At 44.9% G+C, this 12,863-nt stretch overlaps 2 protein-coding genes across 2 annotated transcripts; one reads left to right on the forward strand and one right to left on the reverse strand.

The window, feature by feature from the left end:
* Nucleotides 1-223: 223 nt before the first annotated feature.
* LOC127335388 (cytochrome b561 and DOMON domain-containing protein At3g07570) lies at nt 224-2,704 on the forward strand. The gene is made up of 4 exons (XM_051362044.2): nt 224-695; nt 844-1,252; nt 1,372-1,670; nt 2,152-2,704. Exons 1-4 carry the CDS (start codon nt 522-524, stop codon nt 2,386-2,388), a joined length of 1,119 nt encoding a protein of 372 aa, XP_051218004.1. The 5' UTR covers nt 224-521; the 3' UTR covers nt 2,389-2,704.
* A 5,563-nt stretch (nt 2,705-8,267) lies between these two features.
* Nucleotides 8,268-12,532, reverse strand: LOC127335389 (probable transcription factor PosF21). The gene is made up of 4 exons (XM_051362045.2): nt 11,899-12,532; nt 10,322-10,454; nt 9,355-9,439; nt 8,268-8,858 (listed from the first exon to the last, which is right to left on the reverse strand). Exons 1-4 carry the CDS (start codon nt 12,393-12,395, stop codon nt 8,482-8,484), a joined length of 1,092 nt encoding a protein of 363 aa, XP_051218005.1. The 5' UTR covers nt 12,396-12,532; the 3' UTR covers nt 8,268-8,481.
* Between the last annotated feature and the right edge of the window lie 331 nt (nt 12,533-12,863).

Consider the following 12,863-nt stretch of genomic DNA (forward strand, 5'->3'; position numbering starts at 1 on the left):
CTTGGGGAAGGCGCCGGCGGGGGCTGCATAACTTATGGTAAACCTAGGAAATGTTGGGAGTTTTTCCTAATTGAAAGTGTGAATCCCCTGCAAATTGCGATACAATGATTGCCGCCAATCTGCCGTGCATGTGCGCCCTCTGACGGTGGTAAAGCTTAACCACCAGCTAATAACACAGCACGGTATATATATACATACATCTGCACACAATCAAGGACAGACACTGCAACTCGAGGAGGACATACATATACCGCGACAACGGTACTCGATTCGGGGATTGCCATTGGAAGAGCATCCTCTGACCTGCCAAACTGCCCCCAGCAGCGGGCCTGTTGGCCATTTCCTCATACCTTCCACGCACCGCCAATCTTGCTTGCTTGTCCGACCTCGATCTGCACCCACCGGCCACCGCGGCGCCAACCAAATCCACACGCACACACGGGGTTCAAGGACAGGACGCGCCGCAGGAAGAAGATTAGACTGACCCAAGCGCAGCGCAGAGAGGCGCAGCACCACCACCAATGGCGGGCTCCGTGCGGCTGCTGCTGCTCTGCCTCCTCGGCTTCTGCGTCGCGGTGAGCCACCAGAAGACGGACTCCTGCGCCGGTGACCTCGCCGTCGCGCGTCTCATCCCCTTCGACACCTCCGCCTTCCACTGCATCACCCTCTGGAAGCAAGAGGACTTCATCCTCAGGGTAATTGCCTCCTCTTGGCATTCGTTCTTGCAGCATTTATCTTGCATATGCCATTCCCAGTTTAGCAAACCAGGCCACAGATTTACAATGGCGAAATGTGATGTAAGACTCCGATCTGACACGACCTGCTCTGCCGACACTCCTGCAGTACAAGAACACGGCGACGAACCAGTGGAGCTTCGTGCTGTCGGCGCCGGACACGAGATCCTGGGTGTCCGTCGGGTTCTCGGGCAAGGGGGCCATGGTGGGGAGCAGCGCCATGGTGGGCTGGTCCTCCTCCTCGTCGGGCGGCAAGGCCGTCGCCAAGGAGTACTACCTGCAGGGCAGGAGCACCGAGTCCGTCACCGCGGACGACGGCAAGCTCACCCTGGTCAGAAACAAGACCGCCACCGTGTCCAGCTCCGGTAGGCTCTACCTCGCCTTCGAGCTCAGCACCGACCACCCGCAGCCGTTCCTCATCTACGCCGTCGGCAACCAGGGCAGCCTCCCGTCCTCCCCGGACTTCACGCTGCAGGAGCACCGGGACATGGGATCCCGCGGATTCAACTACGCATCCGGTACACACACACCACACACACACCATTTCATTCATTCAGACGCGCTCCGGTTCCTACCTACCGGTAAAGAAACGCTTTTTCTTTTGTTAACCGGCCGAGGGTCCTTGATCTGGTTTCAGCGACGCTCTCTAGCGGCGGCGGCGGGTCGAGCGACGCGGGGTTCCCGGCCGAGAGGTGGCACGGGCTGCTGTCCATGATGGGCTGGGGCGTGCTGCTGCCGATTGGCATCATGGTGGCGCGCTACTTCCGGCGCCAGGACCCCTACTGGTTCTACGGCCACATGGCCGTGCAGGGCGTCGGCTTCCTCGTCGGCATCGCGGCCGTCATCATCGGCTTCCGCCTCGACGACGACGGGCTCAAGAACATCGATGTGCACAAGGCCATCGGCATCGCCATCCTCGTCATGTGCTCGCTCCAGGTACGTACACCACTGTCGTCGATTCGTCGTCCGAGTCTCTCGTTAGATTACCTTGCTCTCTGTTGTAAATTCATTCCTGTAACATGGAGGAAATTGCTGACGACTCGATCGACTAGCTTGATTGAATCCAATTGCGGTTCCAGCTGGCTACATGTGCGTGCATATCATTTGAGCTGGCAGAGTGGCATGTGCTCTTCCTGTAAGCAAGCCTGGAACAACAAAACATACTAGTACTAAGTATTTTGCAGGTTTTTTTCTTGGGCTGTGAATCTTCCTTAGTTAATTCACATGCCCCAGATTCTTGCCATCAGGCTGGAGTGTTTACAGATTGCTTCGGTCCGTTGACTCCAGAGACCTCTGATAGACAATGCATGCAGTGATTGCTGTCACGTTCATTCATCTTCTGGTAGCCGACAGAAAAACATGGCCCCCAAGAACGTTGTGTGCTCACCATGTCGTTGTTGCTGCTTCTCATCCACAGGTGACGGCGGTGCTGGCGCGGCCGGACAAGATGTCCAAGGTGCGGCGGTTCTGGAACTGGTACCACCACAACATCGGCCGCATCGCCATCCTGCTGGCCATCGCCAACGTCTTCCTCGGCCTCACCATCGCCAAGGAGGTCAGCGCCTACATCGTCTCCTACGGCGTCTTCGTCGCCGTCTGGGTCGTGGCCGTCGCAGCATTCGAGTTCAAGCGCTTCTACGAAGACGACGACTGACGCATCCATCACAAGCAGCACAGCCGTTCCTTTCTGAACAATTAATTGGACACGCACGCACGTCCACCGACCAGCTACGACGTGATACCAACACACTCTTGTCGGTGGACATCGAATTTGAGATTCTGTTGTAAAATTCTTTTTTGGGGTATAGGATGATACGGGGAGGAGGAGCTGGAGTGACTGCTGCTGCTGAACTTAATTTAGCTGGACGCTCTGATTCATTATTTGTACATTGATGATACATGGTGTTCTTCATATTACCGCGTCTTGTACCCTTTTGCTTTGTTGATAGATTGCTCGAGCTTTCTTCCCACTTTCACAGTGCATCGATCTATTGCTCCAGTACTTGCTGATTCATCAACGCAGCTGCTTCTTTATTGGCATGCATGTGTCTTCAGCTTCACGCCTTCATCTTTATTTTCTGAAGAGAGACAAAGATAGAATGGCAAATGGATGCTTTCATTGATAGGGACATGGGGTATATATAGTACCCCAACAGTCGTCAGTACATAGTTGGTTTACATGATTGCGTCGCTTCGAAGAGGTGCAGCGACGGTTCTAAGTACACAGCGTTTGGACAACGCTAGAGAATAACTGCTAGGTAGTTTTCCTAATAGAAATCCTAACTGCCTTATTAGCCTAATTATCACGCTAATTTATTCCTAACACTCCCCCTTGGACAAACGATGTCTTCAAAATCTTCTATGTCCAAAATTTTCCATAAAGTCTCTTGAAAACTTGATCTTGAAACTTGATCTTGTAAAATATATGTCCTCCAAAATCCTGTAGAAAAATATAAGGATAATATAGGAATCCGATATACCGTTGGTATAATAATTGTATCATTAAAATCTATATGAGAAATCCGTTGGAGAACTCATAAGGAAAGAGTACAATATATTATTATCGGATGATAAATACTAAGTTCAGTTCTGGGAAATTTCTCCCCCTGAACTTTGCAAATTTCTAAGTCGTCTCATACCAATGCCATGAATGCATTTTTGAAATGCAGTTGCTGGTAAAGACTTAGTGAATAAATCTGCAAGATTATCACAAGATTTTGTTTGCAAAATATTAATTTCTCCATTTTTCTGTAATTCATGAGGAAAAAACAGTTTTGGAGCAATATGTTTTGTGATATTACTTTTAATATATCCCATATGCATTTGAGCAACACATGCAGCATTATCTTCATAGATAATAGTTGGTGATTCTAATGAACCTATGCCGCATGATGTCTGGATGTGATTAATCACTCTGCGAAGCCATACACACTCACGTGAAGCTTCATATAACGCAATTATTTCAGAGTGGTTAGTGGAAGTTGCTACTAAAGTCTGTTTAGTTGACTTCCATGAGATAGCAGTTCCACCGAATAAAAATAGAAATCCAGTTTGTGATCTAGCATTATGGGGATCAGAAAGATAGCCAGCATCAGTATAGCCAGTCAAAGTCATGTCTTGATTCTTCTTATAGAATAAACCAAGATCTTTGGTACCTTGTAAATATCTGAAGATATTCTTCACTCCAGCCCAATGGCGTTTTGTTGGAGCTGCACTATGTCTAGCCAATAAATTTACTGCGAAGGCAATATCTGGTCTAGTACAGTTAGCAAGGTACATTAGTGCTCCTATCGCACTAAGGTATGGAAACTCAGGTCCCAATACTTCTTCGTTATCATCCCTAGGTCTAAAAGGATCCTTTTCCATATCAAGGGATCTAACGACCATGGGTGTTTTAGATGGATATGATTTATCCATGTTGAATTTTTCCAAAACTTTCTGAATATATGCTGGCTGATAAACGAGTATTCCTGAGGGAAGATACTCAAGTTGTAAACCTAAATTTGGTTTTTCCCAAATCCTTCATCTCAAACTCCGTCATTAAATGATTGCGTGCTACAGATATATCTGACGCGTTACCAATGATGTTGAGGTCATCAAAATAAACTGAGATGATGCAAAATCCTTTTGAGGATTTCTTAATGAAAATGCATGGGCAATCATCATTATTTGAGTATCCTTTCTGAAGAAGGAACTCACTAAGCCGGTTATACCACATTTTACCCGACTGCTTTAAGCCATAGAGTGACTTTTGTAATTTTACACAATATATGTTGCGATTTATATTTGGATTAGGGATTTTAAGTCCATCAGGGACTTTCATATAAATATCCGCATCGAGTGACCCATATAGATATGCGGTCACTACATCCATTAACTGCATTGATAAATTCATTTGTACTGCCAATGATATTAAGTATCGAAACGTAATTCCACTCATTACAGGAGAATATGTATCGTCGTAGTCGATACCGGGTCTCTGCGTAAACCCTTGTGCTACTAGTCTCGCTTTATATCTCACCACCTCATTATTTTCGTTCCTTTTTCGAACGAAAACCCATTTAGCTCCCACAGGGAAGACTTTTTGAGGAGTAGGTATTACTTTAGAGAATACCTCTCTTTTATTAAGCGAGCGCAATTCTGCCTCAATTGCCTCCTTCCATTTAGGCCAATCTGAGCGCTTCAGGCACTCTTTCATAGATTTTGGCTCTGGATCCAGTTGAAGGGTTTTAGCAATTTTAGAGGAGAAATATGTGTCGACAATTGTAGTCTTTCTATTATATGATTCTCCCGAATCGATGTAGTTTATGGAAATTTCATTAGTTTCTTTAGGCACCGTGTGATTTCCCATAACAACGGAGTCTGGTTGTTTCGATGTCCCAGCAATAGAATTTGTGTGCACATTTATGCTAGGTTCTTGATGTTGAACATCATCTTGGTGTCTATCAACTTCAGGTTGATTTGCATTTACCGTCATAGATTTCCTTTGTTTCCGCGGTGGCTTTGGAGAAGCCTTTTCCCTTGAGACCAGATTTCTCCCCCTTTTATTTGTAATTGGGAGTTGAGTAGTTTTATTTGGTACCTCTACTCGTTCTGGTGCATTGACTGCAGGGATATATGATTTAGTGACACCTTTGTGATCAGTAAATGCATCTGGCAAGTTATTTGCAAAGTGTTGCAAATCTATTATTCTCTGAACTTCAGATTCAGATTCTTTAGTACGTGGATCTAAGGATTGGATGCCTGTTACATTCCAATCTATTTCCTGGCATTCTTTGTGGTTTGTTTCTCCCCCTAATGCCGGGAAATGATCCTCATCAAAAATTGAATCAGCGTACCGGGCTGTAAACAGGTCCCCTGTTAGGGGTTCTAAATATTTTATAATTGACGGAGATTTATATCCCACATAGATTCCAATTTTTCTATGGGGGCCCATGGAGGTACGCTGCGGTGGTGATATCGGTATGTATACAGCGCAACCGAATTTTCGCAGGTGGGAAATACTTGGCTGATTGCCTCGTACTATTTGAAATGGGGAAGTTTCATGATATGCAGTTGGTCTGACTTGTATCAGATCTGCGGCGTGTAAAACCGCATGTCCCCAACAAGAGGTTGGTAAATTGCAATTCCCAACAATGGTCTAGCAATTAATTTTACTCTTTTGATTAAAGATTCAGCCAATCCATTTTGAGTATGAACATAAGGTACAGAATGTTCTAGATGAATGCCTAAGGCCATACAATAATCATTGAATGCGCGTGAACTGAATTCAGCCGCATTATCCATTCTTATTGTTTTAATCCTGTGTTCAGGATGATTTGCTCTTAATTTGATAATTTGAGATATTAATTTGGCAAAGGCATGGTTACGTGTTGATAATAAACACACATGTGACCATCTAGTAGATGCATCAATTAGCACCATAAAGTACCTAAATGGTCCAGATAAAGGTTGTATTGGACCACATATATCTCCTTGAATTCTTTCAAGAAAATTAAGTGACTCATTTTTAACTTTGAGGTAGGATGGCCTAATAATTAATTTCCCGGTAGCACATGTGGTGCATACAAAATCTGATGACTTGGGAAATCTTTTAATTGGTAAATTATGACCAATAGAATTGCTTATAATTTTTCTCATCATACCTATTCCAGGATGACCAAGGCGATCATGCCAAGTCTTGAATTTATCAAGATTTTGAAAAATTATTTTGTACGCAACAAACGGTACGGGTTTGATGTATGTAAAGTATAATCCGGATGAAAATGAAGGGAATTTTTCAAGAGTTTGTTCCTCATATCCGTCGCTTTTTGTTAAAAGCAAATATTGTTTCTTATCCATTTTAACAGTTTTAAGATGGAAATCATTTGATCGGATATCTTTGAAACTTATAAGGGTACGCGTTGATTCAGGATACAAGAGTGCATTCTGAATTACAATAGTAGTACCCATAGGGAGTGTAAATGTGGCTCTTCCTGAACCAATTATTGCTTTGTTACTCCCGGTTATAGTCATGACATCTTCCTTTCTCTTAGTAAGAGTTTGGAAGTATTTTGTTTCCCTTAAAATTGTGTTAGTAGTAGCACTATCCACTAAACATAATTCTTCTTCCATCGGATTTTTCCCGTAAATTTCTTTCTCTATTCTCTCCGATGGCCTACTTGCTTTTGGCAGAACAAGTGCTGATAACGTGAAGAGAGACAAAGATAGAATGGCAAATGGATGCTTTCATTGATAGGGACATGGGGTATATATAGTACCCCAACAGTCGTCAGTACATAGTCGGTTTACATGATTGCGTCGCTTCGAAGAGGTGCAGCGACGGTTCTAAGTACACAGCGTTTGGACAACGCTAGAGAATAACTGCTAGGTAGTTTTCTTAATAGAAATCCTAACTGCCTTATTAGCCTAATTATCACGCTAATTTATTCCTAACATTTTCCACTGAGAGGACAGGCAACGGTGTCCTGGAAACTCCCAAATGTAGGTCAATCATCCCCTCTTGCTGCGCCGCCCCCACAGTTTTTCGACAAAAAAGATCGCAAAGAAGTTAATTACACCAAATCTCTAGGTCAACAAGATATCCAAAAAAACATCAAGAATATGCACTACTACGAAAAAAAATAAAAGAGAGGTAAATAAAAAAACAAAGATCACGTCGCGGCCATATTGAAATACTCGCAACAGCAGCAATCTAACCACCACCCAAGACAACACCCAGACTAAAAAAATTCTTCAAAAGCAACACTTTTAAAGGAAGAAACCATGCACAAGCGTTATCCTCGCTTGATCGAAGATCTTGGGTTTTCACTAGGGAGAAAGTCTGTTTTTTCATGTTAGAAATAGCACTCGGTACTCGGAAAGCACCAACAAAAATGTAATCTTCATGTGCAGCCACCCCCTGTCCGTTGCCGCAAGTCACCAAACACCCAACACAAAGGAAGAACCTTTGCAGCAAGTCTTCATCTCAAGTTCTCAACAATACACCTATCCGTCATTGCAAACCTCGCATTCACCATGACTTTATCCGCCTTTGTCAATATTAGAAAATCTATATTTAGATATGTCCCAAATATTACAAAAATCTATATTTAAATATGTCCCATGGCAGCAATAAGAAAGCGAAGCATCACGCCATGCCCTCACGAAGCTGCCCTAGCTGAAGATAAAAGTCACACACAACAAGATCCATTCCAATCTAGATATGCAATAGCGTCACGTGCCAATCAGCGAAAACCTCCGAGAGTAAGACTAAAACTCGTTGGTGTCCAGATCGAGAAGGCAAAAGGCCGACATGAAATGGACCATGGACATGGCAAAATTTAAGCCGCCCCAAATTTGTATGTCCATAACAGGACATGGACACGGCAACATTTAAGCCGTCTCTTTCAGCAAACAGGTAAGGTTTACCCAAGAACAGGAAATTTATTTCCACAGAACATTTTATTTGCATATACGCAAACAACACCCGGCTCAGCTCGTCAGTGCTTAACGGTTGCCAGAAAAACTATGACAGTCTGTTATTTCACCATATATCCGGGAAAAGTTTCGGACATCAACTTATGGTTAATTCCAGACAGAAGACTCGGCCTGGGCAAAGTACTCAGTTTGTTTCATCAGTTTTGCAACAAACTCGCAACTGAATGGGGTCTACATTCTAGAGGCTGCAGACATCTAGGCACCTACCTACACACTGCACTAGCCTATGCATGAGTCACTCAAATTATTTCTGACAACTGACATGTACTCACGGTTCGTTCCTCGCGTGCCCACCGAAAGCGCCTGCGTTCTGCACGTGGGATGTCATGGCAATTCCTTTCATCTTCAGGTCTCCCGGAAATGGCAATGCTTCCTGGCGTAGCTGATGCTGATGCTGCTGCCGGACGGTGCCTAGGTGCTGCTGTTGCAAATGCATTTGAGGTTGCTGGTGCTGGGAGCGGATTTGGAGTTGCTGAAGCTGCTGAGCAGCCACAAGAGATTGCATCTGGCTACGCTGGTAGCTTTCTGAATCCACTCCGTAGGAGGACATGCCGAATTTTCCCATTTTCCCACTGTTGGCGTTGTTAACCTGTCCTGTTGCAATCTTCAGTTGCTGAACCTCGTCCCTCAGTCTGTCGTTCAGTGCTACATGCAAACAAAGAACGGTTACACACTTGCAGTATTAAAAAAAAAAAAACGCAACCAACCCAGGCACTAGCACCCGTTGGCATTTTTATAGAAGAAAACTCGTGAGCACCCGCCGAACCCAAGGTTCGAACCCGGGTGGGCAGCGTGCGCTCCCGCACGCCTAGCCACCAGACCGACGGTCTGTTCTCACTTGCAGTATTAAAGATAGTAGGGAAACAAAGTAAGCAAGCATAGCCAAAAGGCTAACACAAGGGTTAACTCTGCCATTTAGAATTGGAAGGAGACCAAAAATAGCTGTTGAATCTCTAGATGATCAAGAAACATGAGGACAAAATCCAAGAGAATACCTAACTCAAAGTTTCTACGTGAGAATAAGTAGACATGTATAATTTAGAACATCATTGAGTAATTTGCGACTATGGAAGTACATGACATGAAATGAGCGTCGTATGAAGTAAATATCTTCGAATTTGCAATGCAAAGAAAACCTTACCATCCTGCAGCCTGACCTGCTGCTCCATTGTTTGCACCCGCAACTTCAAATCACCATTCTCATTTGTTAAACCAGTGGTATCTCTCTGTATCATATCATACAAATAATAGACTCGTCAGTTATGGACAACCTAAAAGAATTAATTTAAAAACTAGAAAATATGCAGTACACTGACAATATGTATCTGTAGAATATCAATAGTATGAAATACAGTATCTATATACGACTGGTAATAATATGTCAGATGTAAACAACATGCACAAGAATAGGGGCTCCACCATATCTAAAAGCTCACTAGTTAGACGCTCCCATGGCATGCCAGGGGGATAAGGTCCGTTGCAAGAATGGCCTTTGTCAAGGCGATCTTCTAGTTCCGAATAAACTACTTTCTTAGGTGTCCAAGCATGTATTGAAATACCAAGTAACCCACAAATTTAGTAACTACTATATGCAAATGTAAAGGTATTTTACAAGATCAAATTGGCAAAACATAAAACAACTGAACAAATACTACCTCTGTTCTGTAAAGTAAGGCGTATAAATTTTTCCTGAAGTCAAACAATGTAGAGTTTGACCAACATTATAGGAAAATCTATTGAGAACTATGGTAGTATCTAGATATAACATGGAAATGTATGTCAGGATGTATCTAATGACATTGATTTGGCATGGCAGATGTTGACAGCTTTTTCTCAAAACTTGGTCAAAGTTTACATCCTTCGACTTTTGAAAAAAAAATACTAGTACACCTTATTTTACGGAACGGGGGTAGTAGACAATAACGACAGTTGGAGATTCTAATAGAACGTCTAAATATAATAGGATGCATTGAAATGCCTTAACATCGGTATCGACCATTGGAGAGACTATAGCAAGTGTCAGCAAACCAACTTAATACCCAGATTTAAACCATCTAATGCATATCAATATGCAAGAATTTAAGTTAAATTAAATCCAATTAACAAACCTGCAACATGGACAATTGAGCTGATAGTGTAGTTGCTTCTGTTTGAAGACACTGTACTTTTCTCTCGAGCTCCGCGATGTAGCGCATCTTTCTTTCTTTTGACCTAGCAGCTGACTGGCGGTTGGCCATAATCCTAAAAAGTTTCAACAAAATAAAAGGTAAATCAAATTAACCTAAGTAGCGAGCACAAATCCCAAAAGGCACACACAGTCCATAACACCACACAAGTGGAACATAATGAATCATATCAAAATACCAAACAAAGATGCATCTAGATTGTTCTAGCAAAGAATAACACTACGTAGTTGCTCTCATAAGATGAGCAGCCAAGAGTATAATGTTTTGTACTAAAATTACCACTAGAGCAAAAGGCAATATTACAGTCGTGAAACGCTGCTCTTACATGGCCTCCCCTCCAGGGAAGGTAACGCCAGTGGCATAGCTCCCATTGTGGCACCTGCCATAGCTAAACATCACATTTACCATTATCCCATCCTAATGTTGAGACTAAAACCAGCGCCATGTGTATATACATCGACCTATAGGAGAAATCTAACACAGGAACATGTATGAGCGATGGTTGGCTCTTTTCATTTGAACCGGAAAGGTCACTTGCTATGTCAGCATTTACTTAGCACTAATGGTGTCCATCATTGTCTATTTGTCTCGGAACAAAACAATTAATTTGAGAGTGCGTAATGGATAGATTGATTTTTGTACGAGCCAATAATAGGCTGTGTATGTGCTACAAACATCGATAAATACTTTGCCAATTTGTTTACCCTACCTATTGTTACCATACTATAGGCACGTCCATACCAAAAATCTAGTCCGTCCTCCACCACTTGGTAACGCAGAAGTTGAAATAAAAAATCTCTGCTGATAATGAATCACATCTAGTAACATTTTTTTTTAAACTGCTGGCTAAATGATATTGACAGTGACATATAGAGATACTTTGAATTAACTAGTGAACCAATTGTAAGGACCTACTTAAGTACCTACTTTACATCACCCATTCACCAGCACCACCACCATATTTTAATATGCACATCACGCCCTAGAGGTAATAAGATTAAGAAGAACACAAAGTTGTGCAAATACACTTTGTTTTTGGCACCACTATATCAATTATTAAGCTAATACACTATTATAGCTGTAATGAAACTCTATAGAAATACTACATTTCCCCCCATTAAGAAAAGAGCCTCTAATCCAAAATAGATACAGTCCTCAGTAGCATCAGGTTCCTGCTTAAGTGCCAATAATAATGCCTAAAATAGCAGACAGTTCTCACTCATATGATTAGTTGATTACTGCTCGCTAAAAATGACATGATTCCAGATCCCACAACTTTTTCCCTTTTCACACCCCGGTACCCGTGTGGCTCCTTTTGGAAGAAGCAACTTTCCCTGAAATCGGTTTTGCTACACAACACGCCGTGGAACATGTCCCTGTCAACCGCCGCAATCTATGTCTTATTCGGGGAAATCCCCTAACGATGCCGAGAATAGCAACGAAGCGAAGGAGGTCGGTTCGTGGTTCCAGCAGAGGTTAGGCTAGGAAGTGTATCTCACCTCTTGGCGCGCTTGGGGTCAACGAGCGCGAGCTCGGCGAGCTTGGCGTCGGAGATGGCCTTCTTGGCGTCGGCGGCGGCCCTCCCGCCGAGCGCGGCGGCGGAGGCGAAGGAGGTGGAGCCGTCCATGGAGATGCTGTGCTGGTGGCGCGGGCGCGCGGGCATCGGCGGCGGGGGCGGGTAGGGCGCGGCGGGGTCGACGGGCTCGCCGAGCCTGCCGCCGGCCTCGAGGAACATCTGGAACATGCGGCTGCCCGCGCCGCCGCCGCCGCCGCCGCCGGGCCCCTCCTCGTCGTCCTCGTACTCGTCCTCGTCGTCGACGACGCCGAGGTCGGCGGCGTCGAAGGCGAGGTCGTCGGGGAGCGCGGCGGCCCCGAGGAGGATCTCCGACTGCGCGCGGCGGTGCCTGGGCGCGCGCCGCGGCGGCGAGTCCTCCGGCGTGGGCGGCGCGACGTCCGATCCCGCGGCGGAGGCGGAGGCGGAGGTGGAGGCGTCCATGGTGGGGGATCTGGGAGGGGAATGCGGGGCCGTGCGCCGGCGATGGCGGGGGCGGGGTGTAGCTTTGCCTTAGGAGGAGGAGGAAGAAGACATGCTCGCCCGGACCCGGAGCTTTGACCCACCCATTGACTCCGCAGAGGGAAAGCAAAAGGAAAGGTGGGACAGCAGCGGCCAATGCGGCGGCGTGCCGCGCTCCATTGTCGTCATGGCTCCCTACTAGCCTGGACCCAAACCCAAACCCTGTTGGGCTGGCTTCGGAACCTCCGACCTCCGAGCCCATGGTTCTGGACTCTCTCTTGCAGGGCCTTGCGTCGCGGTCCAGCGACAATCCATCAGTTGAACGTTATTTTTATTTTCACGTCATTTTACATGAAATTGCCGCAAGATTTTTATCTTAGGTTTCGACCAACTGAGTGGATACGGTTTCGACGAACTGAGAACAACATTCTTAGGTTTCGGCAATTGACA

This window comes from Lolium perenne, chromosome 2 (genome assembly GCF_019359855.2).
Source record: "Lolium perenne isolate Kyuss_39 chromosome 2, Kyuss_2.0, whole genome shotgun sequence".
Taxonomy (NCBI): Eukaryota; Viridiplantae; Streptophyta; class Magnoliopsida; order Poales; family Poaceae; genus Lolium; species Lolium perenne.

Bases quoted from the DNA above. Each gene is read 5' to 3' on its own strand.
- LOC127335389 (XM_051362045.2), bottom strand. From the start codon at position 12,395: ATGGACGCCTCCACCTCCGCCTCCGCCTCCGCCGCGGGATCGGACGTC. The intron at 9,440-10,321 runs GTTTGTTAATTG...GATATGATACAG, and splicing joins CTCAATTGTCCATGTTGCAG to AGAGATACCACTGGTTTAAC. The intron at 8,859-9,354 runs GTAAGGTTTTCT...GTTTGCATGTAG, and splicing joins GCAGGTCAGGCTGCAGGATG to CACTGAACGACAGACTGAGG.
- LOC127335388 (XM_051362044.2), top strand. From the start codon at position 522: ATGGCGGGCTCCGTGCGGCTGCTGCTGCTCTGCCTCCTCGGCTTCTGC. The intron at 696-843 runs GTAATTGCCTCC...ACACTCCTGCAG, and splicing joins AAGAGGACTTCATCCTCAGG to TACAAGAACACGGCGACGAA. The intron at 1,253-1,371 runs GTACACACACAC...ATCTGGTTTCAG, and splicing joins CGGATTCAACTACGCATCCG to CGACGCTCTCTAGCGGCGGC.